This window comes from Pleurodeles waltl, chromosome 3_1, assembly GCF_031143425.1.
Source record: "Pleurodeles waltl isolate 20211129_DDA chromosome 3_1, aPleWal1.hap1.20221129, whole genome shotgun sequence".
Lineage (NCBI taxonomy): Eukaryota > Metazoa > Chordata > Amphibia > Caudata > Salamandridae > Pleurodeles > Pleurodeles waltl.
Genome location: NC_090440.1, coordinates 1141987939 through 1142015733, shown reverse-complemented (window position 1 = coordinate 1142015733; position 27795 = coordinate 1141987939). Strand labels below are relative to the sequence as shown.

General features: G+C 42.6%; 1 protein-coding gene across 2 annotated transcripts in view; it reads left to right on the top strand.

Moving 5' to 3' along the window:
- The window catches only part of GLB1L2 (galactosidase beta 1 like 2), a 746782-nt gene that overhangs the window by 77877 nt on the left and 641110 nt on the right, over nucleotides 1-27795 (top strand). For both annotated transcript variants that reach the window (XM_069224446.1, XM_069224447.1), the window contains exon 2: nucleotides 11494-11682. In XM_069224446.1, the coding sequence (XP_069080547.1) occupies nucleotides 11494-11682 (189 nt within the window). The remainder of the gene's footprint in view (nucleotides 1-11493; nucleotides 11683-27795) is intronic.

The window sequence follows — 27795 nt, the reverse complement described above, 5'->3', positions numbered from 1 at the left end:
GTGTTAAAACCAGACTCAAAGACGTGAATGTGGATGGTTTCAAAGCCCAACTTTCACCCAGTGTTTGTCTCTTGAATTCACTCTTCACACCAATCTCACCCTCATGAAACACAGGCCCAAGAAAATCAGGACGGCCTGGTACCAGCTCTCTCTACTAATGAAAGAGAAACATTTTCTCTCAGAAAGTGACTCCAGAACTGCAGTTGAAGCCCTCATACTTTTGCATCTGGATGGTCACCTTGCCCTGCTACATGGCCTCACAGACTTCACTCAGCCCCTAAACAACACTTAAAGGATTCATAAACACTGTAACTGATCTCATTAAGGTCCAGAAGACATATTACCACATCAACCAGAACTTGATGGAAACTTCTCTAGTTCCCCCTGCCATCCTGCACAATCTTCAAGACCAGCTGTTGGAATCTACAAAGCCGTCACAACCTATTTGGCTGACAAACTGGCCATCCTGAGTTGCTCGCTACACAACGCTGCTTAGGCATAATCCAGATGTTAATTTGTAAATAAAAATGTGCTGGTGTTCAAAACTCTCCTCTGAAAAACGAGGCTGTTGCTCTTAAACATGCGAGCAAAGAATACTGAGGTAGCGTAATCCTAAAGCCATCACAGGCCTATTTAATCCACTTACAGCCACTTCCTGCCCCTTCAGCTCACTCTTGCAGCTTTCTCCTTTTGTGATTCTTTTTCGTCTTGCTTTCCTCCGTCTTTCCCATATGCCTATTTTGCTCGCAGTAATTGCTTGATGCAGAAAAATAAGTGCCAGCCCCCAAAAATAAGTGCTGGTGCCCCCCAGCGGCAAACACCGGCTCAAATTAAGCACTAGCATAATTAGACTGTCGGAGAAGAAGTGCAAAAAGAAAAAGCAAGTCAGCAGGTTTTCTCCATGTGCTTGTCCATGACCTGGAATAACTTCTACATATCCTATCAGGATAGCACCAAATCTCATTCAGTAAAACAGAGAGTTGATGACACATCTCTTGCTTTAAACACTAGTGGTCAGAACAGACCATCAGTCAGTGTCTGCTGTCAGAACTGAGCAGTGCCTCCAATCTCTTGTTTACTTTTATTTTGCCTTTGACCTTGTATAGCACTTCGCTGGCTGTAGGCTACATACATACAGTGATGAAGATAGTGATAGCAACACCAAGAAACTATTGGATTTAAACACATTCTATTACTTGAACTTTATAATGCAAGTGGCATTGACACGTCTTCAGGAGAGACTTTCTTGTGCTTAATGTGCCACTTCCACTTGAACCAATTTCCATTTCAGATGTGGACAGAAAATCAGCTCAAGTGCTGGACCTCCATTTTACTGAAAGCTTGTAGCCAGCCAAACGCATGGCAGATGTGGTGCTCCTTTGTAAACTCTTTATTACCTGCCAGCCTCGCTGTGCTGCTGCGGTACAGGCTGCGCAGTTCTGCTGAGAAGGTATTGATGTACTGCTAGCAGGCAGATGTAGCTGTACAAAAACTGTATTTGGAATGGAGAAGGACGTTTTGAGTGTGCGGCGCATCATCCTCATACTGCCTTAAAAACTGGATTCCCCCAACGTTGTGAAATTTGCTTGGCCTTTGGCATGAGTGTCTTACTTAATGTGTACATTCTTAAAGAATATTTGTCAGTCAGAAATTTCTCCAGGGTCGTTAACTTCTAATTTACTGTATGTGCCACTTCCTGGAAGGTTTGCGAAATACTTTGCCACCTATTCCTTTTTATCACACTTACTTGAGGCCCGCTTTTTATAATTCCTTTTTTGAATCCGCTTGAACAAATTGCATTTGTGGCCTTTAAGTCTGCTTACTTTGTAGACTGAGTTCCATTCTCTATTTTGGTGGGTTAGAGAACAGCAGTCTTCTTATATAATTCATCTCCTTATGTAATTCTTCTTCATATATATTGTGTCAGTCTATCTTTCTTAGCAAAGGCTGTTTCAGTGTTTCACCTTTCATAAAAGATTGTACTTGCAGCTTCCTTTCCCCCTTCTGATCCCTGTAATGAAGAAGAGCAATTGTACAGGCTTGACCATAAGAGGGTCTTGAGTTTCTATTTCGATCCTTGATAATGGGAGCGATGACTAATTGTTTGTTGGCTTTCCTAGGTCAAGAAAAGGCAAAGCTTGAACTTTGTACTCAAGAAGGTGTATGTAGCCTTACCAACAATTCTTCTTATACAGAGCAAAATGTTCTGATGCTGAAAGGCAACATAACTAGTAGGATTTAAACAAGCATATCGTTGGACTTGACACTTGGTCGCTCCATAGGGAAGACATTCTGCATATAAAGTGGTTGTTACCTAATGTGACTATAGAAGTGGACGTGCATCATGCAGGGGGAGAATTTGTTCCAAGCAGATTGTATTTACATGAAGAAACGAGAAAACAACTCGTGCTATTCAGGAGGCGTTGTTTAACATGTATATGGCCCCTCAGAAACCTTGGAGTTAAAGTTGAAAATGTTCTGTCCTTTCGACCACAAGTACTGTCAGTGACAGGAACATGCTTTTCCCTGAATAAATATTTTAAACTTTCCTTGACTTTCTCCCCTGGGCCGCCAGAAAAATGGTGGTCTTTGCACACATAACATCAATGCTGAACTACTGTATCAGCTTTTACCTAGGAGTTTCTTAACAACTTCTTCATAAGTTACAGGTTGTCCAAAACTCAGCAGCTAGGCTAGTGCTTAGACTTCCCAGGAAAAGTTCTGCTTCTAAAGCACTTAGAGAATTGAACTGACTGCCTCTCCATAAGAGAGTTATTTTTCAATCAATGAATTCAAACTTTATTTCAGTCCATAAAACCAGTACAGCATATGATACAATATATCAAAAGCTAAAATCTCAGATAAAAACATTATATAATAAAACACTGGTTGGACGACCAAGCCGATTTCACTGTGCTATATCACACAGTTAAAAGAATGATTATATCCCTATCAGTCATTTCCCAAGTCTTCTCCTGACTTTAACTATGGAGGCAATAAATCAATAAACAGTAGTGCAAACTAAATCCATTTGGGGCAGCTGAAGATACGCCATTGCTTCCTTGCACTGCCTGATTTTAAGATTTTAAGCATTGGAATCAATATATTCCGTCTTTACATGTGGTAGAAACCACAAAACAACATCATATGTAACAATGATTGAGATGACACACATTTGCACGGACAATGCATTCAATCTTTAGAACTAAATACATTCGATGGTAGGCCACCAAAAAGTGAGCCACACCCAATCGAAACCTAACTAAATAATATCTTTGATGCTGAGGTACTCTTAACAAATATGTCTCTATTCTAGGAGTCGAGGAAATAGATGAATATTCAGCCACCATCCCCTTATTGTGATCTTTAATCCTCCTTTCATCTCTTAGCCATTTTTTTCAGCTCATTCTTAACCGTCAGACATACCGATTTGTTCACAGACCGGAGGTAGGTAAATAGATCAGATCTGTCAACATAAGCAAGAATTTTTCTAACCTACATAAGCCATCCACAGTTGTCAATCCCATTGAGGATCAAACAGTCTTGAATCAGAGTTTGAGTCAAAACTGCTTCCATTATTGCCAAACTGGCAACCATAGTACTACGGGGGCCAGTTTAAATATATCCTCTACAAATGGAAGGCCCAATTCCTCATGGACTATGGTTGCACGAATATTCTCTGGGATAGACAATACCTTCCTTAGTGTCTTGTTCTCACAAACCTGAATTGAATGTGTGTCCATATACCCCCCACACTACTGCATCATATGTGACTATTGGGATTGGCCTGGCTTTGTAAATAATATTAAATGCATCAAGTGGCAAAGATCCAATTCTGGAAGCAAACCTTCGCAGCGATATAACTACATGTTCATACTGCATTACCTCAAAGGTTTTTAAATGATCCCATCTACTGCAATTACCAAAGGGTACAGCTAAATAGGAGAAAGTTGGAACCGTACTAAGTTGGGTCTCCCCAATATGAAAAGATGGAATTCTGCTTTTTGGATGTCCGCAGATCTTTACACACGATTTTCCCTTATTCGTGGAGCGGTCCAAGTTACACATGAAATTGGCAAAGTTATCTATCAATTTCTGGAGTCCCCTGCCAATTTGTGTCATAAGGACCCATTCATTGGCATATAATAACACAGGCAGCTGACCTGTCCCTATCTTAGGAGGTGCAACATCGACCTTTAATAGACGGTCCTCCAGGTCAATAATATAAAAGCTAAAAAGGAAGGGGGCCAAAACACATCCCTGCATAACCCCCTTCCCAATCTTTTGATAGTGGGTATACCCCCCATTACGACCATACCTAACCTTTGCTCTGACAGTAGTATGCATCTGCGCAATTACGTGCACTATTTTAGGGTCTGCTTCAGAATTCTTCAGTATCTCCCAGAGTTTACTCTTATTGATGTTGTCAAACACGGCACTGAGATCCATAAATGCCAAATAAAGTCACGGCGTGAACTTATATATTTTTCCGTTAACAAGTGGAGATTCAAACATTAGTCCTGCGTGTCCAGCCCAGACCTAAACCCATATTGAGCAGCTGACAATATACAATTATCCATAGTACAATCTTCACGATGGTCCAAAAGAATTTTGCCGAAAGCTTTGCCAGTGACATCTATTAGGGATATTGGGTGGTAACAGCAAGGATCATTACATTCCCCTTTTTAAAAAATTGGTACTGGACTGGTACTGAATTGCTCTGGACCAAGTAGAAGGTGAGGATAACTTAACAACACTTTTAAAAATATTCAATAAAATTGGTACCCAAAGTTCTGAGTTCCCCTTAAACATATCTACTCCACCAGGGCCGGGCCTTTATTTAAAGGTGACCTCTTCATAGCTGAAACTACATCACTCAAGTTGTTATCTACCTCCTATTTTACCATCCCAAGCATAAAATTAATTCAGGTCTCTAGAGATCTCAGCCCCATCACATCCAAATACTTTTGTAAAATAATGAATCCAAATAATCTCTGGAAGAGTAACTTCTATTCCATTGATGACGCTGCAAATTTACCACGTTCAAAATTGTGAAGAGTCCCCTGATGCAGCAGCACTTGCCATTTTTTCCCATGCCTCCCTTCTGATTTCAACTTTCCTTACCCGAGTGGCTACTTTAAAATCTGACCTCTTAGCCCTGACCTCAAATTGATTTTGAGTGTTTCTCCTCAGCGCACATATCAATTCGCTGTGGACACTTATACAAGTAATATCAAACCATTTCAGAGGCTTAATGGATATAGGTTTTACAGAAGTAGATAAAAGTGTCTTAATCATCGATACACAAATATCACTAAAAGCATCCAGAACCATTTCTGGTTTCGAATTTATGTCTAGACAACAGTTAAAACGGTCCCTCTTTTGTAGTCCCTCTTTTGCATGATTAATTGGACTAAGAACACCTCCTCATCAACATCCCTTAATTTCCTTTTTAACCCCTTATGTCTAGTATATTCAGTGGGGCAGACCATCCTTTCCTCTCATGTTCTCTCTAAAGGCCAAAGGGTTATGGTCACTCAAGGTACTGTTCAAGATCTTAAAATCAAAAACTTTATTCCCCCATTTTTTAGATATTATAACATAATCAATTATGGATCCCTTGCCTCTCTGTATATATGTAGCTCAGTGAGCACCATGCTCCAAAACTAGATCAAGACCCATAACTAAATCATATGAGCTAAGGAGTGTATTCATTTTATCCCCTCACTGGTTATGAATGAAATGTGAAAAATTAGATGTTTCATGATCTGAGACCTTACACACCCTACCATCCTCAACAGTGCAAGGCCTAAGGTTAAAATCACTCCCTCAAACAATTATCAAATCAGCATTAAAAACAGACATCACACTTTGAAAACTACTAACAAAGGACTCAACAACATTAACATTTGCTAGGCTAAAATTATTATGAGGAAAGTTGATTAGTAAGATCTGAGGAAGCCCCTTCATAGACAAAACTATCAGCTGGAAGAAAGGAGAATCAATACAAGCTTTATTAATTTTGGCCAGTAACGACGTACTAATAAGTCTTAAAAGTCCCCCACTAGAACTTCCTGACGAGGATGAATTGGCAGGGGTAGAGATTGACAAAAAGCCATTGATGAATAAATCCGTATTGGCCCATGTTTCCTGTAAGCAAACTATTTGTTGTTGGTCAATTATGGATAAGCAATAACTATCATTCTCTTTTCCTTTAAAGCTTGCAATGTTCCAGAAAAGAATGTTCATATCAGGGATAATTCCTCGACTATTTGCGATAGTTGACTCACTCTTAGTTGGCTCACAGAAACAATTCTTAACATGGCCATCTAAATCCATCCTAGTGTTACACTCACTCCCAGCCAGTGGCAAATCGTGGTGGCTAATTGGCATGCCATCCAATGGAGTAACCCCTCCAGTTTCCCAATCCTCTATACTATTACTCCTTAATTTCCTAGAGGGACTGTTTTTCCTGGCATGGAGTCAATCCACCTCCTCCAGTGGAGCAAATCGATTCTGGATCTGCATTGAAAAAGCATTGACTTTCTGGCACCCTCTCCGTTAGTCTAGGTGGATAAAAGTATTCCAAAGGAACATCTTGGATGCTGTATAAATTCTCCTGATGGTCATTAAATTGATCCGATACCCAATCCACCAGACTAGGGTCCTGAAAATGAATCACCACACAATCGCCCTGCACCCTCGTCTGAGTATATCCCATCTAGTGTACCCTTCTGACCCCAATTATACCCCTGACTAGGACATCACTAGAGACCCCCACAAGTACGTCAGGCATCCAGTGAACCACCTTTTTCTTCAATTGATCATCCTGTTCCTTGGATGTTGGAGAGAGAACAGGTACCTTTTTTTAAAACAACAACATATGGGGTGCAAGCCGGTAGGAGCTGTCATACTCTTTTATTGCCGGAGGTAGTAACTAAATTATGGCCCCTTGTATTACTAGAGCTCCCTTCCCTTTGCTCTCCTCCCAATAGCGACATAACTGCGTGTCGATCAACATCAGCAGGCTTTAATTTCATACTTTCTGTTATGGCTATCCTAGCAACATTGGCTTTCCCTGTCTTAGATATCGACAAGTGTCCCTTTTCATCAGCAACTGGGCGACCCCTCACCCCAAAATAGGGCATACATCCAACTTGACATGTCCCGAAGCTCTTTCAGACTTTTGGTTAAAATATTTATGGCTAAAACCACTGGTTCCAATACTTTCGAAAGAGCTCCCACTAAATCAGCAGTAACCCCTATTGATGCTCCTGTAGCAGTATTAGATTTACATTGGCCTATAGTATGAACACAGTCAATCACATTTAAGGTCTTTCCAGATTCGGAAATCTTGTTTCCAAGTTTGGTGGCAGCAGGAACAGTGCGTCTAGGACGCAAGTCTGCTTACTTCCTTTTGTTGGGAGGAGAGATGCTGTTGTCAGACATTGCTTTTTTAGCTAGGGCAGGCGTCACTTGGGGAGCCAGTGATTCAACTACAATTCCGATCTCCTCATTACTCACACAACAGTTGGTACGTCATGTTGTACAGGTCCTAGTCTCATTTCTGGTACCGCTGTGGGCATTGTCAGTCAGAACCCAGCTCCCTCCGAAGGGGCACTATCGCCATTTGCCACATTAGATAAAGTGGGAATTATTTTCTTCTCAGCCCCCATCCTTCCTTCGACTGATTCAATTTTATAAGCTAAAGCACTCATAGCAGTAGTTAAGTAAGAGGCTACAGAAACAGAAGCCCTCTTTTCCCCTTTAATAGCACTTGCATTCCTTTTGCCCACAGCGGCTACAGTCTCAAAGTCGATGTCTTAAATGTCACTCTTACCCACTCCAGTGATCTGTTGCCAGGCCTGGGGGGGGCAGCCCAGTCTCGTCCAGGCACGGGCGTGCGCAGACAGGCCCGCTCTTGGACCTGGCAAGTCCCGAGTAGCGGGCCAACAGCTGTGCTTAAATGCGCCTCCGGGCGTGAAGACTGGTGGTGGGCGGCCTCTGAGGACAAAGGCTCCTGGGTACTGTAGTCTAGATAGACTTCGGTGGCAATTGGGCAGTTTTCCGTTTGACTTCAATAGGAGCCATTGTAAACAAAATTAATAAGGAATTCATGAAAATCAGTATCCTGATGAAGTCATGGGGTACCCCCCTGACGAAACATGTGTTGGTATCTGGCGAGTTCTGGCAGCAGCTGACAAGTAACGGCTGGAAATTGAAGAATTGAAGAATAAAGACATGAATGTTGTTTTTAAATTGAAGAATAAAGACACGAACATTGATTTCTAATGGACTTTAAGTTGGATATGTGCCTTATATAAATCAATATTGTTATCAGTGTTTTCATCACTGAGTGCAAGGAGTAAAGGGTGGTTTTTTAAGTGCACCATCAGTACTAACTAGAATACATCTGATTATTGACAAGCAGTGCCACATACTCCCTATGTTCACCCAATATTATTACAAATACTCCTGGGTACTGTAGTCCAACAAGTTTCACCCCCGACCCCAACATGCGTGTTCTTTTTAAATGATTGTTTTTGTTGTTTAGGTCTTTTCATGACACAGGTCCTAAATATTTATCTATTTATTTCTTGCAGTACATGCCTATGAGAATCCTCAGATCATCAATTTCCAATCTGTTGGCTCCCGCCCCCACCTCCCTTCAGATTGAAGTCAGTTGGAGGATAATCCTTCACACTTCTAGGTGCTAAAGTCTGGAACCAACTTCCAGCTCCTCTTTGATTCACAACCAATGAAGTCACCTTTAAGAAGAGCCTCAAAACATGGCTCCTCTCCGCACCTGATGACTTATGTCATGGTCTAATCTAGCTCGCCTGGAAGTTCGGTTTGAGTGGTTGTGAACTTTGTAAGTTCTGATTTCATTCATTCATTCACATTCTCTTTTTGGGGGAAGGGAGGCTTTGAGAATTGTATGTCTTTTCGAGGATACCCATTGCAACTCCAGCATGACAGATTTGATTCTACAAATTCACTGGACGGTGCTGTTTCCCCCAGTCTGGATATAGATTTATCAGGATTGTCTGTACATTCTTTGGATCCCGTGAAAATAAGTGAGCATAGTTCTTGAAAGGTTTGAACATTTGGCTGGCGGAGGAATGTATACATTTGAAATTGACTTAATTCCAGGAAGATTTACTGTCAAGACTGGTAAAACACGTAAGGATTTAGGGCTACACTGTGGAATACAGATTACTCATTCACAAACGTGGCAAATATCTGGTCCATTGTATTAAAAGTGCCATGGAATATAAGGCACTTGTAGTGCGGTGGATGGGATATTCACCACATTTATGATGTTGTATCCCATCCACCAAACTATAAATCAGGCCCATAAACTCCTAAATCACCTTTTTTACCCCTTTAGCCCTTATCCCAGTCACTGGGTTTTCTAAAGCAAGCATCCATTCTTGCTTTTGTGATAGCGCAAATGTATATACTACTTTTTATGCCTCCTGTGTTTTTCCTTCTTTTTATTCTACAAGCTGGTTTGTGCATGCATGTGTTTGCATACATTACCAAATTAAAACTAGGTCGTTTGACTTTGCCAATTCCTATTTCATATTGTTTTACTTGTTATAACCTTAAGAGACCCAGCAATGGAGAAGTAGTACAACGTAGGACTTGAACTCTGAGCTACTAGACAAAGATGGGAAGCTGATCATGCTTTTATTGTACCAAATGGAAGAGCTCAGCTGTTTTATACTATTCCAGACTGTGTTGATTCCCCACTAACATCGTAGAGTGTAAATTATATATCCTGAATACTAGCACCACGTCATGCACACCTACTGCTTGCCTCCTGCAGCAAGCACTGAGCCTCTGATATGGCAAGTCCATCAGCACATTTTCAAGGCCCACCTCCCCCCATCGTACTGTAAAATTGAGGAACATGTAAGTGCAAGTGAAAGAGCCCTCTTTGCACTCCCTCCTGAGCAGTCAGATAACTCATGCAGCTTTAGGCCATATGGGATAAGCAGCTGAAGAGCTAATACACCTCAGCTCATTTCCATTCAGATCTTGCTCACACACAAGCCCCTCATCAGTTGGGAGCATCGTCTTTGCCTCTCAGATCAGACACTGCACTGAACCTTCTAGGCTCAACTGGTTTAACTTTAATCCCAATGCTATTCCGGGATCCGCACTATCACATGGGTGGGTTTGTATGTGGTCAGTATTTTACTAGCATGGCCAGCGTTTTCATGTTAATGCCAGTAAAAACTGAGTGAACTTCCGACAATCCCAATGTTAGTCAATTATCCAGTCCCCCACATAGGAGGGGTTGCCACCTGATGAGCTGTTCGCAAGCATGGCCAGTATTTTCATGCTAAAGACCCCAAACACAAATTGGAAAATCGGCATGAACTTGTATTTTCCACCTTTTCCATATAAACAACCAACAGTAAATACAAGCAGAAGACAATTCAGAAGTGGTTGTCACACGAAGTGAATGGAGGCGCAAGTGCCATATTAAAGAATACAGAGGGCGTTACAGATATTTAGTTGTGGCAGTAGCAGAGGTGGTTATGTCTGAGCTCCAGTCAGAACTAATCTAACACCACACCTCTTTGCAGTGAATCCACACCTCACCATGAATTGCCTTGCGATGTAAGCAGTTTAGAAGTGGAGTAACACAACTGCTGACCAGTCAAATAATTAGCTGGCGTAGAAATACTCATCATGTAGAGGTTCAACAAAAGCTCTTCCTCGTCTACTGTTTTTTGTTCTGACATGAGTCCTTGCACATAGAGAAAAATGTGTCTAGACACATGTACATAGAAATTTAAGAAATAATGTACGTTTTCTTTGCTTTTTGAAGTCTACATAGTTATCATTAGAGTGAATACTTAGAAGTCCCTGTCGTATTGAAATTGTGGTAAGTTAAAGTAGTTTAGTTTAGTAATGGACGTTCACAACGTCTTAAAGGACTTGTCAAACTGTGTTGGCAAAGCATCAAAACATCCTCCCTTAGCGACATTTGGATTTTGCTTCCTTTAGGGATCATATCCCTATACATTTTGAGGTTTCTTCAAATATTACTGCGTAGGTGTTAGACTAGTATTTATGTTTGATTATTATTATGTAAATTCATTTTTCCAGTTTCAGATTAATATTAATGGCGCCCCATTCAGGAAAGTATGAAGAAATTTACCCGTTTTAGTGAACACAGAATGGTGCCATGCAAACTCAGCAAGTTAACATATGAGTTTCTTCCCATATCCATCTCTGTGCAGAGATTGATTTAGAGACTCTATAATCTCAGGAGCAGCTAACTGCCGGGCGCAATAACCTGCATCCAGTTTCACCCTCCGTACCAATTCATTGTATGTTTTCATAACTTTAATTCAAAAGGCTTTGTGATCAAAGCAATAATAATATTGTACAGCAATATAACCACATCACTGGCATATAGATGATTTATTTAGAAAGCTAAGACTCTTTAATAACACTTGTTCTCTCTGATTGTAGATTGGACCTTCTCCCCTTCAAAATGTTGAGCCGGCACACGGGACTGCAGACTGGTGGATCACTGTTTCTTCTGGAAGGAATGCCTTTTCAAATATTGGGAGGTTCCCTACATTACTTCAGAGTGCCTCGCGAATATTGGAAAGACCGGATGCTGAAGATGAAGGCCTGTGGTTTGAACACACTCACTACGTAAGTTCTGAGAGTCATGGCACCAATGAGCCAAGGCTTTGTTAAAAGTGTGTTGGTTAGATCATTCTAAGATATATTGTTTGGACATGCACTTCATCACCCTAGCCTATTTAGGTCTCTTCTATAGTCAGGCTCAGCAGACTGTTGGGGAACCGGCCTATTGTTTTCAAAGTGGACTCAGAGAGGGCTTTGTGTCTGCCCTTTTTTCATGATTTGATGGCTTTCTTGTCTATCTGAGTTCCCTATTACTGACCCATTGCTTTCCTCTCTATTCTTGTATTTGTCCCACCTAAGTTGCATTTGTATCCCCATGTGTTTTGCTTGGATGAGTTGTATCTTTCCACAGCTGATGTCATAATGTGACATGTATGAGGGACTATTTTCTCTCTCAGCGTGTCTCTCCCTGCCCCTTCTCCCTCTTTTTGGACCCTCGCACTCTTTATAATTTACTAGCTCCCCTCATTTGCCCCCCATTCCTTTTGCTTAATCAAATCTGCTCACTGTAGCATTCGGCAAGCAGAGCTATTTAGATGGATTTTTTAAACCATTCCAATATAGTCACTGTGTTTAGGTGATTTTTCTTAAAACTAAACAAAAGAAATACTATTCCCAAAAAATGTATTGGCAAAGTCAAAATTTGTCACATGTGAGATTTATCGGGTTTGCCAGTGCTTGTTTACTACAGACAGGGCAGCAATTCTGGACCTGTAAAAGTCATAATATTCTTAGTACTTGTACCGGATGTGTTTTTTCAGAAATTGCAAATGTTTTCAAAACAACAGTCAGCACAATGGGGTAGGTGCAGGTCACTGAATAGGCTGTGCCCGTTTTAGCACTTTGGTCAACCAAATACATTTGTACATCTCTTCATTTAAGTTGTTTATAGCTACCTCTTAATCTCTAACGTTTACTCCACCACCCGTACTTCCAATATTTCCTTGATAGCACTTGCCAGTGATAGGTTAGACTCCTATGGGAAAGAAACATATTCTACATACGGTTACTTGGCAATGACTTGTAGGACTTTTCTTCTGGAGTTAAGGTAAGTATGGGGCAAGGTCCAAGGCAGCAAAATATTCCTCATTTGTCCACCACCAAGTAAAGAGTCTTGATTTATTTTGATCTTATTAAAATCTTTGTTTCCATCTCATTTCAGAATAAAAGAAAATGCTTCAGTTCTTGCTTTCCTAACTGCTGAATGTGTACAGATCATTTTCGGGTATTTATATTTTGTTGTGTGTTACAAAAAAAGATTGTCACATAACTCATTTTACTTTTCTTTCTCTGGCTGAAAAGTGAGAGGAGTTTGTAAACACCAACAATAAATAAAGCAGCAGTTTGTCAGAAGACATAGCCTGATATTTCACCTCTTTCTTTGAAACGCAGCAGGATTGGCAGGATAAATAAAGAATTTAAATGCATCTTTATGTATTGCTTAGACTTTAGTGACCCAACAAACATTGTCTCAGGACCCACCAGTGAGCTGCGATCCACAGTTTGGAAACAGCTTCCTAGAGCTTTTTCAAAAGTTGTAGCGATGAGTCTAACGTATCTCTACAGAAAGGGAGTGTTAGTTATCCATATCTGGAGGACTGGTTAATCAATGCTTCCTCACATTCACAATGTCTTCAAGGCCTGATTTTAACAGTACTACTCTGGTTAGACTACTCTTCAAGCCGGGTCTTTTACTGAATATAAGTAAATACATTTAAAACAATACAAACAATATAATACATATACAAACAATTTCATACTCGGGGCATTCCATGGGATGAAAAAAGTAAAAATATCTCTTTTCCAAAAGAGGTGCCTTTCAATATGTCAGACATGCCTTCATTTTCAACGCCTTCAGAAACTTTCAGTTTGTCAAATGTCCTTGCTTTTGGGCTTCTGATCCGGGACACAAGATGGATCTTGAGACTCCCTGAAATAATGTATGGGAGACAGTGCTTAGTTTGTAAATGAAAACATGTTGGTGCCCAAAGCTTTTCTTCTGAAATACGTGGATGATGCAATTAAATGTGCGAGCACAGAATACTGAGGCTGCAGCATAATATCAAAGTTATCTCAGGCCACTTTAATCCATTTACAGCCACTTCCTGTTTCTTGAACTCACTCTTGCAGCTTTCTGATTTCTCCCTTTGTGACACTTTTCTGTCTTTCCCAAATGCATCTTTTGCTTGCAGTAGTTGCCTGATGCGGAAAAATAAGTGCCGGCCACCAAAAATAAGAGCCAGTGTCCCGCACCAGAAACCACCAGCTCAAATTAAGCACTGCTGGGAGAATAATGATGCCAGAAGTCAAACAGTTAGGGAGACAAAGTATAACTGTTTTCACATGCCTTACAGTTCTTGAGGTGGTGCAAGAAGAAGAACCTTCTTCCTGTTGTATCACTCTGTCCTTTGCTGACCTCACAGACAGTGATAACAGATAACACACACATCTCTGGAGCACTGGGGTCCACTTGGACAACTTGATGGCTCAGGGGCTGTGGTCTCCTTGGGAGTAGGAATATCACATCAATGTGTTGGAATTGAGGGTAGTTTATCTGGAAATGAAGTTTTACTAGTGATCAAACTGAGCCCTCTTTTACTCAAAGCGGACAAAATGCCAATGATGTTTATGTGAACAAAAAAGGGGGTAGAAAGTTCAAGGTGCTCTCTCAGGAAGCTCAATTTGGTGCTAGATGTTGGTGACAGGCACTGAGCTGACAGTGATGCACCTTCCAGGGCTGCAAAACACAAAAGCAGGCGGCTTGAGTTGCCACGTGTTAAAAAGCACAAATTTGTTTTAAACAACAGATTCCTGGAAAACATTTTCTCCTGTTGGAGGCATCCAGGAACAGACTTCCTTGCAGCTGAAGAAAATGTAAAATGCCTCGCTTACGCCTTTAGTTTTTCAGAGCCTTGTTCCCTTGGGAGCACTCTCCATATAAGTTGTATAGTGGATCTTTGGTGTTCTTCTTATCCCCCCTTCTTTCCAAGGTGAATACCAAGTTGATTTTCCGCAATGCAAAGATGATTCTCGTAGCATGGCATTCACTTCGGCAGTAGTGGAATCTGGACCGTCTTGAGATTCTGCTGATCAGGTCGGTGATGCTTTCTGGGTTTGAAGCTGAATCTTCAATCCCCAGCACTTAATCACTGAGCTTGATTGCATGGCTGCTGAGGTCTTGCAGTATCAACACTTCAAGCTTCCTGTTATCTGTATGATACCTTTCAGCCAATGCATCTAAGTGGAAAGTGGAAGAGATTCTGCTTGTGGTGTATGAGAGAGTAGGTGGACCCAAGAACATGCATGAAGAGACAGTACTACTTAATCTTCTGGCTTGTTTTTTCACTATCCTACTGATTAAATGATTTGCTGGCATGTCTTAAGGAAGGGTTTCCTCCAGTTAAAAGGCCTTCTTCTCCCTGGGATTTGAATGTAGTAATCTCTAAATTGATGGTTCCTCCATTTTAACCAACACACAAGGCTGATGTACAGCTAATACATCTGTTGGGAGGTGAGTGAGGTTCAGGCTCTTCCATTTCTGTCACATCATATTTTAGCTGTTGTCTTAGAGTACTCCTAACATCAAACTGGGACAATCTAATCTGTAGGATACTATGATCACTGTGTCAAGTGATTTAGAAAAAACTACATATATGAATTGGCCCAGAATTCTGACATATTTCTCTCAAGGGTTTAGGGAACAAACATTAATCAACGATGTTGCAAACTCATCGCCAGAATGACTGGCAGGAAGGATGTTATTTTCAGCTGCCCTCTGTTAAACCTAGAATCCTGGTTTCCCTTAACTTTTTGCTTTCAGACCTATTTTGCTGACCCCGTTTTTGCTGGCTTTAAGACACATTTCTAACCAGTGCTAAAGTGTGTATGCTCTCTGCATGGTATTACTGACTTATTCACAATTGGTTTATTTAATTTACTTGTACATCCTCAATAATGTTGCACTACCTGTGCCCTGAGCCTGTAAATTAAATGCTACTAGTGGCCTGCAGCACTGATTGTGCCACCCCCTTAACATGTCTCAGACCTGCTATTCAAAACTGCCTATGTGTGCACTGTTAAACTGCCATGTCAACCTAGCAATTTAATCCTCTTGCCAGGCACTAAGCTTCCTTTTTTCTACATATAAGTCACCCTGAAGGTAGGCTCTGGCCAGCCCAAGGACACAGTGCAGTGTATGTGAAAAGTAAGTCATGTCTTGTTAAGTTGTCCATGTCCTAGTGGTGAAAAACTCTTAAATTAGTTTTTTATTTCTGCAAGGCCTGTCTTTCCTATAGGATAACATTGGGTTGCCTTATTGCGTTTTATAAGAGTAATTTCTGATTGGAAAGTGATGGGACCCCTGGGTATGGTGTCTCTGTAATCACAATTTAAAATCACAATTTATGATGAAGTTGGATTTTAAATTAAAATTCTGAAAATGACACTTTTATAATGTTGGCATTTTCTCACTTTAGCCATTTGGTGCCTTCTTCCTGTCTCTGAATACATGCCTGGGGTGGGTGATAGCTGAGGTTTGTGTATTCCCTCTAGGCAGCCACACACAAAGGGAGTTTGGGTGTGACTGACGGGCCATCCACATTCTGATGGCCATCCTAGGCAGGATGGGCGGGAGGAGCTGACACTCACAATTGAATAGGCTGTGTCCTGTCCCCACACAAAGGGCTGCATATCCCCGTGTAGTGAGTCTGGAGCTAGGGCAGGAAGGGTAAGTGTTCCCTGGACTTTGTAGGCATTCCTTTGAAGTCTCCTCCACTTAAAAGGCAAAACTGGGTATAAGTACTGGACCTCAGACACCGCCAACTCAGGACACCCTGGACCTGTCGATGCTCTACCACGAAAAAGGGCAGCTGTGCTGAAAGGACTGACACTCTGCTGGACTGCTACTCTGCTGGACTCCTGCCTGCTCTGCTGACCTGCTGCCTGCTGATGTCCTTCATGCCTGGGAGTGATAAAGACTGTACCTGCATCTCTCCAACCCAGAACCAAAGTGACTCCAAGGGCTTGCTGGCTTGCCTCCTGTTTTCTGTAGCCTCAGGGACACAAAAGACTTTCAGCTCACCTAAACCAGCACCTGGACTCTACCAACTGTGAGTCTTGTCCTGCCAAGTGGAGCCAATCCTGTCTTGGGCCCTTGGCGGTGGGTATAAAGTGCTGCTACAGTCAAAATCAATACATTGCTGCCGCTGCAAGGATCATAACCGATTCATGGCCCCTGTTGCAAGGATCTGAAGTGGTGTATCAGTCCCCATTGTGTGGATCAGAGTTGACACATTTCCTCTCCAGTGCAGATCGACCATGGCGCATCACTTTTGGAGCTGCCAAAATGTATCAATGCTGCTACATGGAGAAAATCAATACATCTTTGCTACTGCGAGGAAAGGATTAATGCATCACCTCCCAAGCGGGGATCAACATAGACACATTGATTCAGCCTGCTTCGCACATCTTTGACGTCAACGCAACCAGGATTAAGTTACTTTTGTTCAGTGGGCCCAACAGGGTCCCTGTAGCCAGCCCACCCTCCATTGCCATCACCCTCAACTTTTGACCTAGTCCCGGTCCAGCATGATCAGATATCCCCAGTTGGCACTTCTTTTTCTAAGCTCAATTTCACAGTTTATTCTTTATAAATTCATATCTCAAGTTCTACTCGAATGTTCGTCATTTTGGTCTTGTTTAATTTCTTAAATTAAGCTCTATTTTTCTAACAAGATTTGACGTCTTTTTTGTGGTGTTTTCACTGTCTTACTGTTTGAAGTGTTCCACAAATACTTAACCCATCGCCTCTTAAGTTAAGCATGACTGCTCTGTGCCAAGCTACCAAGGGGTAAGCACAGGCTAATTCAGTGTGTTTGCGACTGAATAGGATTGTGGTTCCTGCTTGGGCGGGCTGCATATCTCTTCCCATCAGAAATCCAGTTTCTAACACCCAACTTTTTTCCATAATCCGTTTGTTGAATTTTAATACATTAAAGAAAAGTACTTAACACATAATAAAGGATGCATAGTCACTCGTACAGTGCGCATGTAGACCTGAACCTCGATACAATACAAGCAAGCTGTAGCAAAGGACCTCAATTGAAGGACCATCGAGGGTGGGTAAGATACAAAGTCAGTGCAATTCAACATGCTATTGGGACGAAATCAATACAAAGTATGAAATAGGCAATACTGCAGAAAGATCATATGGCCTGGCTAAAAAACAATAACAATATAGATCATAATGCCCCCATGGAGTGCAGATCTGGGTACTGGAAACATGTAGTACAACACGTTTAGCAAACAATCCCATGTTAAATTGGGCATACAAATAACTGCATCCAAGTTAGATCCAAAATAATGTTTTGACTACGTATAGTCTCAAAGAAACTAAACACAATATCAACTTGGCAACAAACGGAGAAGGAAGGGAAATAATCCAATGCTATTGAAGATTGGGGGAACTATACCCCCAGGTGTAAAAAAAAAAAAAACAGGTTGTGGTTGTGGGCTCGGATCTTCGGTCCAGAGATTTATTGGGCAGTCCCAGCAGGGGCCTGGTGTCATGCCGTTGTTTGCCATTGATCCGGAAAAGCGCACCAAAAGGGTGGGTCAATTAGTATTACTGTTCATCTCCCGAAGTTTCTCAGTTACCGGCCTGAAGTCTATTTGTTCTTTAAGAGTTGCTGGTGAGAGGTCTTGAAAGATCTGTAGAGTATGTCCCCTAAAAAACAGGTCTGCCCTGCCCGGCTCACTCTGAGGAGTGCCTCCTTGTCCTCTAAAAAATGTACCCTTGTTAAGATATCTGGTGAGGCGTCAGGTCTGCCCACCATGGAGGGACCCGGTGATCATGAACCAGAATCAGTGGCCGGTCTCCCTTGCTTCTTTGAAGGCCATCATATCCACACCCGGGGAACACCCCGGACAAGGATGTTATTTCTGCAGCTGCGTTTTTCTAAGTCATTTGTTTAGTTTGAAGCTCTACTTGTTGGTCCTCTAGGGTGAGGTCCCACTGCATCAGCAGCTACTGGCCTCAGAGCAAAAATCTGTGTGCTCCAGATCACCAAGGTGCCCACTTCTGTCTCATCTCTGCAGAGGTCCTGGATGTAGGTGTTAAAGTCTGCCTTTGAGGAGCCCATTTCTTGCCTAATATCACTGAGGAACTGAGCCATGTACTCTTGAGTGATGAGTGGAGCTGCAGAGGTTTCAGGGGCTTGCGAGGGAAGGTCCCTTTTGGCAGACATATTTGGCAAGGAGGATTTCGACCATAAGGAGATTACTGAGCTCTCTCTGGAAGATTTATCTCTTGGCACAGTATTGTGCGGGCAGGTGCCTGAGGAATGGCACTAGTGAGCTGAGGGAGACAGGATCAAGCAGGGCACCACTGTCCCAGCGGGTTTGGCACAGATCGCGGGGAGTAGTGTCCCAGGTGCCAAAGGGTATCCAAAAAGTGAATGTAGTCCAATGTCAGATCCCGCAGGAGTGTCGCTGTACTTCCAACAAGAATGTCCAACAGTCTGTACCACAAGGTGGGAGGCAAAGCCCACCACAAACCAGGACACTTCAAGGTGGGGGTGACACAGAAGAGCCAGGGTTAAGGTCTCCCACTACGCACCGGCACAAGATGCAGCAGGGTCTTGCAGTGTGAGAATGGTGCGGGGGGAAAGCCCCCTCATGAACGGCAAGAGTCCCAAATCAAGGCGCCTCTCACCCGATAGGGCAGCAATGACGCTGCTGCACCAGGTAGGCTCCTCCTAATAACTTTCTTTTCAGTACCTGAGATCCTAATCCATACTGGTCACTATTGCAGTCAGTTTTGTTATGGAGTCCATAACCCATTGTTAACTGATTGCCCCCAGTGTTCCAGCTGAAGGCCCCTAATGGGACAGCCACTGGTTGACAAATTCCTGCTTCTCTTTAAGGGCCCTAGACTTGTGTCACTTCACACTGAACTGAAAGACCAAGTATCCCTCAGTTCTCCAGACAAGTTTACCCTGGGGCCAACCGATGGACTCCTGTATAGTCTTTGAACTGGCAGTCATTAACAGAGGACTCTTCCTACCTATTGACTAGGCAGAAGATTACTCACAGCTTTTCTCTAGGGCCATTGGCAGCACCTTTCCCTATCCCCACAAGTGAAACAGGAGCAGCACCAGATATTTGCAGGGATAGTAGGAGTTCAGTGACTCTGGAGCTGTCCTCCTCCCCCAGGAGCAACAATGGCCACAGGGCTCCTGGGGCCTCCTCTGGGATAAAAAGTGTTGTGCACCTTCTATTACTGCCTGGGAGGGTGGTCGCCATTTGAGAGCCCTCGGTTTTACGGCCCAGAAGAGGGCAAATACCATATTCTACAGGGCTCTGCATAAGCACCACCTTCCAAGGGTTTCATCTTGCCCTATTGGGCCAACACCAGTCCATCGTGCCGCCATCTTGGGCCAGAGAAGAAAGCAAAACAATTAATTTCTATAACATAATACAACAAGGAAAAACTATTGTATGCACATGTTGGGACTGTTGTCAGTGTAGGTAATATTGGTGGTATGGGTTGTGATTCTCATAGCTACAAAAGAGCTGCAGATCCCTCATCCATCTTAGGAGGAGCCAGTGCTGAAAAGAGATGGTGACTATGTGACCTTTGAAATTGTCAAAAAGTGAAATGCTAGAATTTCCCTCCTTTTTTCCATCCATGAAGAGGAGTTGGACCTGATCCACTGGAAAAACAAGTAAAATGCACAGATGCATTTTGAAGCATTGTGAGGGTCTGGCTATTGTATTTACCTTAACCTGATTGCATTATGGTAAATACATTGCCTGGATCTCTGAAAGTGCACTTCACAGGTACTTCCCCGGAAGTTAAGTCTGTGTGCAGCTTGCCCATGCAGTATTCTCCAGTATTTAAGAAGCAGCCCATCGCAGGATTGTTTGGTGGCTACAGGGATGAATAGTAGATATCATGGCGGCATGAGCCCTGCTGTTTCTCCTTCTGACAAAGAGAATACGAACTTCGATTTTTGATGGAAAGAAGCAGCAATGTGAATCTGTGGGCTGATCTCTTTGAAACTTTTTGATAGAACAACTTAGCATAATTTCTGGCAGGTGAGAGCTATGTCCTCAGTTCACAATGCACATTTGGTTACCAATCCTTAAATCTGGGCCTCATGTGATTGTTGAGTTTAGAGCATGTGGCTCACAAGCATCGAGTGCCCTTTAAATGCTGTTAAGTAGACAAGAAGTCCGTAGACTATGCCAGAAGTGGAGCCCCATTGCTTGGCATGAGAGCTGCAGACTTAATGGTCCAGACGGGCTTCGCCATGTGACCCATCTGGACCCTTGAGGTGTGAAACATGTTGACCCTATTGTAGCGAGAAGGAAAGTGCCCTCACTACCTTTTTAGTTGAGTAGAGTGGAGGAACATTATTTCCTCACCCACTCTCATGCGTTTTTTAATCTTGACCAAGATCCTCAGAGTTTAAGTTAAACAATTGTTGTTGAGGTTCTTGAGCCAATTTTAAGTCATTTTCTTTTTCTCCTGCTTTTTCTTGACTGTAGGTTTACTTTATTCCCACTGTTTTTGTCACGGCACACACTTCACATTCAAGATCACTGGCAAAGTGCCCCTGAGTGGGGCCCGTCAGACATTGCAGCACCAGTCTGACGAGGAGCAAACCCTATGATGAAGATGACATCCATTGGATGTGTGAGGGTTCTTGCTTCTAATTTTAGAAGTGTCTTGAGGACCCATATTCTTGTTTTTCCTTCTTTTAGGAACAGTGTACCTTAGAGGGTTTTTTTTATAGTTAGGGAGGCTGTACACTGGACCTCAAAAAACTCCCCGTCCCCTTATTTTTTTATAAACTATACAAATATGCTAATAAAATATCACTAGTACGTTGGTCAATGTTTAGAACTCAACATCCTCCGTTAGTTGCTGACTTCTCACTTCTTTCTTGGTCTAATGCAGCAGATATTTTAAGACAATTACATAAATGTGAACTTTTGTTTGACTTGCTACTGATTCACAATGTAGCATTATATTTGGTTGTCACTGGAATGTTATTGCCTATTTTAAAAATTGGCTATATATATATAGCTCATATGTAGATCATATGTACACCCGGCAATGAACATGAACAAAATATAAAAACTTGTTTGTAAATTCTTAGCAACCATTATTGCACTGACGAGCCATGAAGCTGTGGTTTTTCTTGGCCAGCATGCCACCTCATGCCCAAATCTGTTGTTTGTGTTGGGAAATACCAGAATGCGCATCTTGTCATGCGGACAGACTTGAAAATATTATCATTAATCACCGCTGCCGTTTGCTGACTGGAAACACGTTCTTTGTTCTTTTGTGGTTTGTACACTGACACATAGCATATAAATGCTTATGATGTGCAAATAACACATTGCTGGTAACGTTTAAGCATCTGGTTGACTGTAGTTGTAGTGGCCATTATTAGTTACAGCATGTTATTTCCTGATGTGCAGTGATCTGTTAGTATTCAGTGTCAAGAGCCAACAACATTTTGTAAAAGTTTGAAACCATATTAACTACAAGCCTTCATAACCATTCTCTCTTTCACATCAGTTTCGATGTATTCCATTTTTAGTTGCACAGCTTTTTTTCCTTCAAGTGATTAATGTATCAATGGTTTGTCAGCCCTATATCTTCTGATGGGTACCTCTAACTACAGATTCTTCACCTTGTGCATCTCCCGAGAGGCTAGACTGGAGCGGAGAACTCTTGCAATAGCCCCTACGACATAATTGTCTGTCTGTCGTGACTACAACCCTCTTCCTGACATAAATACACAGAGCTGCAAAAGGGCACCAGCTTTGTGGTCCCCAAAGATGTGGATATTGATTTTATGTTTTTCACCAAAGCGTTTAAAATCTTATCTTGGCAGAGTGCAGGGATGTTGCCACTCATAGACAACAGGATTGAAGCTGTGCCGCATGTGTCGGAAGCATATGTTTTTATGGTCGTGCGTGAGCTCTGCTTATGGTGCACCCGAAGGCCGTCAGGAAAAGAGTAATGAACATGAGATGCAGGGTCGATCTTGGTCGCCCTTGTCACGCAGATAAAAACATAAGTCCAAAGACAAGCCCAGAGAAAATTCAAAGAAAGAGCACAAGAAGTGCACCCGAGGCTCCTGAGCATCCAGACGCGCCCGATCCAGGACATGATTAAACAGTTGGTGCTCATGACATCCGACTCCAACTTCAGCATCTGAGTCGGACCCTATGTTGCTTCTAGAGCCAATGTGCCCTGAGATTCCTCGGCCATCGTCAACCCAGACTCATGGGGACTTCTAGTTTGGCTTCTGCCAGTGGGCTGATTCTCAGTGCTGCCTGACCTAAGGTGAAGTCTGCATTCTCCCACTCACCAAAGTGCTGTGTCTCAACTCCTCTGCCTTAGGCCTTGCAATCTGATCATCCATCAGTGCCATCTCAAGTTCTATTAACACCGGTTCTGGAACTCTCCCGACTCTGATGTTGCATCAGGAACAATTCTTGACAAGGAATCTTCGAGTGTTGAAATATACTACCATCAGAGCTAATGCTCAAGCTAATGAAGGGTTTCTTCCATTTCCTCTGCCAAGGCAGCAGTGCTTCTAGAGTATGAAGGAAATGTTTCGGATCGGTTTTTAATGCTGTATAAGGTCCCCAACATGTTCAACAGTAAGATTATGACGATGAGGAGGCAGATAATTTGCTCTCTCCTCAATATACAGAGTTTGGCCGTTATGTTGACTTCCAAAACACCAGTGGCTTTGATATCACTCCGGTGTATTCTTTAAATTAGCTCTTGGGCCCCCTACGGAGAAAAGTGCCTGTTCTGTGGTAGTGATTTCCAGGGCTGTAGAAGTCCTCAAATTACCACTCAGTACTGAGAAGACTAGAGTTAAGCTTCTTGCACAAATATTGTAACCATGACCATCTACCTCTGAGCCCTACTTGCCTTTCAATTAACTCCTGACTGGCCAAATCCCCAAATCCTAGCAGCTGTTCTTGGCTCAACCAGTGAGTTGCACTATTGCAAAACATTACAGACCAGCACTTGGTGACCCTCAGTTCTTGACACGGCACCCAACCCCAGAGAGTGTTGCTGTGCAAGCCTCTAACAGTAAGTTGAAATCAAATACTTTCCAGCCACTCCACTGAAGAGCGAATCAGAAAGTAGTGACTCCGTGGGCAAAAACATATTTTCTGCTGCCAGTTTGACTCTGTGCTCCTTGAAAGTAGTTTACCTCCTGTGTTACTATACACATGCCTTTTGTGACATGGCTCACAAGGTGTGGCTGGACTTGCAGGAGGATATGAGCAATTCCTTTGTCTGAAGTCAGTTGCTCCTTCTCAAGAGTTTACATCGGAAGTCATTACATTGCAGTCAATACATCAGGAGTGCCTTTTCATCACATATCATTACATTTGGGGAGTGCCTTTGCTGGTAAGTTTGTAAGTATTACTATCACATGTATGTGTGTCATGTGATTATTTATTTTAAATGTAATTACATCTTGTAATAATTAAGTTTGTTTCATATTAAAATAGCATTAATTTTAATTGAATTTATTGTCATGTATTTTACTTTTTTTATTGTTAGATTTTAAACTACCATGACCTTAAACCTAAAACCTTCCTACTACCCCTATATACTACCCATCCATGAGGCTGAAAACTCAAAACTACCACTATGCACTGCCCATCTCTGAGTCATAAAGCACCTTGCAACCTCTATGCACTACCCACCACTGAGTTCTAAAAACTCCATAACGTACATTGATAAGATTAAGACGCTTAAAACGAACTTACCTGGGAAGTAAAAAATTGAAAACCTACCTGTGATGTAAAGACTCCTGATGTAATTCCTTTGGTTAATAACTCCTTCTATAAAAAAAACAAATGAGGTAATGGTAACATAGTTCGTTGCCCAGAAAGAACTAGATGCACATGATGCTGCAAAGTATACTCTACATATCAGATTAGACAATATAGTTTCTGTTTCCCACTCCTTCGGCACCCGTTTTAGAAGAATTGCCTCTGTGAGCTTCATTGCCTTCCCTGAGGACTGCGAGGCCTTTTTGGCGGATATGCCCTTTGGGTGTATCTAGGCCTTTCAGCTAGAAAGCTGTTGTGGCCTTATAGAGATTTGAAACCAGTAGAGCTACATCCTGCTCACTGGGGTTAGTTCCTCCATTCAACAGACCCATCAGCGGTACTCTAGGGGTTTTTCCCAGAGGGTTACGGAAGGTAAGTTTATTCTTCTGTGACCTTCACTAACTTCACTTCCAAAAGATTTACCAGGGAAGGGGCACAATTTCTAAAAAGGGAAATGATCATACTTCCAGACCCTCCTGCTGCAACACCAGTCCCTGAGGTCCCCTTTCAGTATAATTCTCACGGATAATTCTAGGCAGATTCCTTGCATTTGAATATCACAGGAGCAAGTCTGGAAACATCTGACATAGTTCACCTGAGTTAGCAGAGGTCTGACTCAGTGTCCGAAATGGTCTCGCTCTGATGTCACTGGAGCCATATAAAATCCACCCTGAGGTCCTGACGTCTGTTCCATTTTTTTCTGCGCCTTTCAAGACGAGCACAGAGTTTCTTTTTGCATTGCTGTTTAAGATGCTGTTCTAGAGACATGTCCCCACCAAAGAAGTCATGGTTTAGGTTCTGCAGCAAGTGTGTCTTTTTGAGGCTTGACTTTTTATTCTGCCTCCAAAACACAACCTAAAGGCTATCAGGGACAGGGATGCCAAACTCTTCATGGTCTGTCCCTGAGATGACCATTGGGAATGTCATCAGTCGAGGCCCAGGATGAGGTCCAGGTCTCTATATCGCTCTTCCCCATTTTCTAAACGAGGAGTCACAAGAAGAAAACAAAGCATTCCTCTTTTACCACAAGATCAAAATCCACAAGCAAGTCTCCACATCTGGCTTTTCCCCTCACTCCTACTTTTCTGGAGGTATAGTTAGAGACATTGTCCTCACTCCCCTCACAGCACCAATGTCACCTCCTCCAGAGGCAGGGGTAATAATGGCACTGGTATACCCTGAGTTCTCCAAACCGGGACAGATCCAGCCTTATTCCTTCAGGCTGTGCTGGACATGCTTTGGATAGCTGCAGTCCCCTCCAGTGCACCTGTTGACCCCGTGGGACCACGTGGGGCTCCCCTTAGTGTCTCTCCTTCAGCACTGAACAGTCCTTTTGTCCCCTACTGGTTTCACCTGACACTGCCTGGATCTGGTTTTCCACCGGGGCCCTTGACAGGGTTACTAGTTCTGATTTTGATTCTGACCCATGACCCAGCACAGCTCCTGATGCTGACTAGGGTGACGATTCCAGTGCCGTTGACACCCTCAACATCCCCAGTGCCCCTTCCCCTCCCTCCTCCTCTACCACACCCTCAGGTATCCCTTCCTGCAACAAGTCAAAGGCTGAACTTGTTAAGAGAAGTTCAGCACTTCTTTGAGGAAGAACAATATTAATAGGAAGGTCTAATGCCCAAAGCCAGTATTAGAATGCTATTCCTAACCTATTTGGTTTGGATTTGGTCTAGCAATCTCCAGATGGACAGGGTTATACTAATGATAATGATACTCACCCCTTCTCTGACGCATCAGATCTTTAGACCAACCAGAACATCAATGGGTTGGATTTATCACTGAATAGTGACATTGATCCAGCCCCTAATCCAACCCCTGGGAAGAGGGCATCCTTCTAAGCCATACTTAAGAAAGCGGGATTTTGGGTGGAGTGGCCTCACCCTCGGCATTCCATCTGACAACAAGTTGTCATATGGAGATCAGGTTAACACGTTGACTTCCTCAGTTTTCTTCACCTGGAAGATCATCAGTAAAGTATGTCCTTTTATTCCTGTGGACCTGCAGAAAACCATAGTGCTCACCCTTGCCATATTCAAACTGGATTATGGCAATTCTCTTTATCTGCATATACAGCACTGATTCCTTCATAAGCTACAGATTTTGCAGGACGCAGCAGCACATCTCCTACTGAGGATCCCCAAACATCAATATGTTTCTCAGACTGTGGTTAAGCTTCATTGGCTGCCTATAAAAAAAAGCTTATAGAATCAAGGCCCTTTGCTTTGCCTTTAAAGCCTTACATAACTCTGTCCTTGAATATCTTAGACATATATTTGTCTGGGACACTCTTCTCAGAATGCTCCGCTGTAATACAGTATGTTGTTGCCCCCAAGTTTAGATGAGCTTATTGGGGTGGCAGACTCTTCATAACTGGCACTGCCAAATTGTGGCTCTCCCTTCCCCTGGAGTCGAAGGAAAGTTCTAACCTTCGTTTCTTCAGGAAATCCCTAAAAAACGATCTCTTCTCTAACTAGCTGATTCCTTTATACCTTTATCCCTTAATACCTTCGGACAGTAGCAGTGCCAAGATGCCTCAGGGAATTCAAGTATTTTACAAATTCAAATCAAATCAATTTGAGTACCACCAAGGTATCTCAACTGATGTATTATAGCCAGCTGTGACTATAGTGAAGCCACTCCTCCCTTTTATTGAGGCATTGGTGGAGGCTGTGAAGTAGCCCTGGTCCAAGCCTAGTTCATGTCCAGAGCTGAGGTGCACTATAAGATATTGCTACAGACTAGACCCCAGGGACTGTGTTTTCTTTTTGTGCCATTCCTCTCCAGAAGGTTTATTTGTTCCGGCATACTCTATAACAGTATTAAGCCCAGGAGCCTTCCCTACCCACCAACTGGACAGGAAATGCAAAAAAATAGAGAGAGTAGGGAAAATGATTTTTGTTTAGGCAATCTAGCACTGAACCCCCTGAATGCTGTTTGTTAGGGCGCTACTCCCACACACTTTGGGACTTGGCCGCAATGGTGGTCCCCAACTTATCCAAACACCTCAGGGGTTATTTTGTGGAGGCAGTCCGTGACGGGCAGGATGCTTTCTGACATATAATCAGGGCGGGCCTTGACACGGCTGACTGCATTTCAAGAGTGATACTTTCTTCTGGTACTTTAAGGTGACATGTCTCACTGGACTTATCAGGATTATCAGCTGATGTCCAAAACACTCTGATGGGAGTGCCCTTTGATGACAAGCATCTCTTTGGTCAAAAAGCT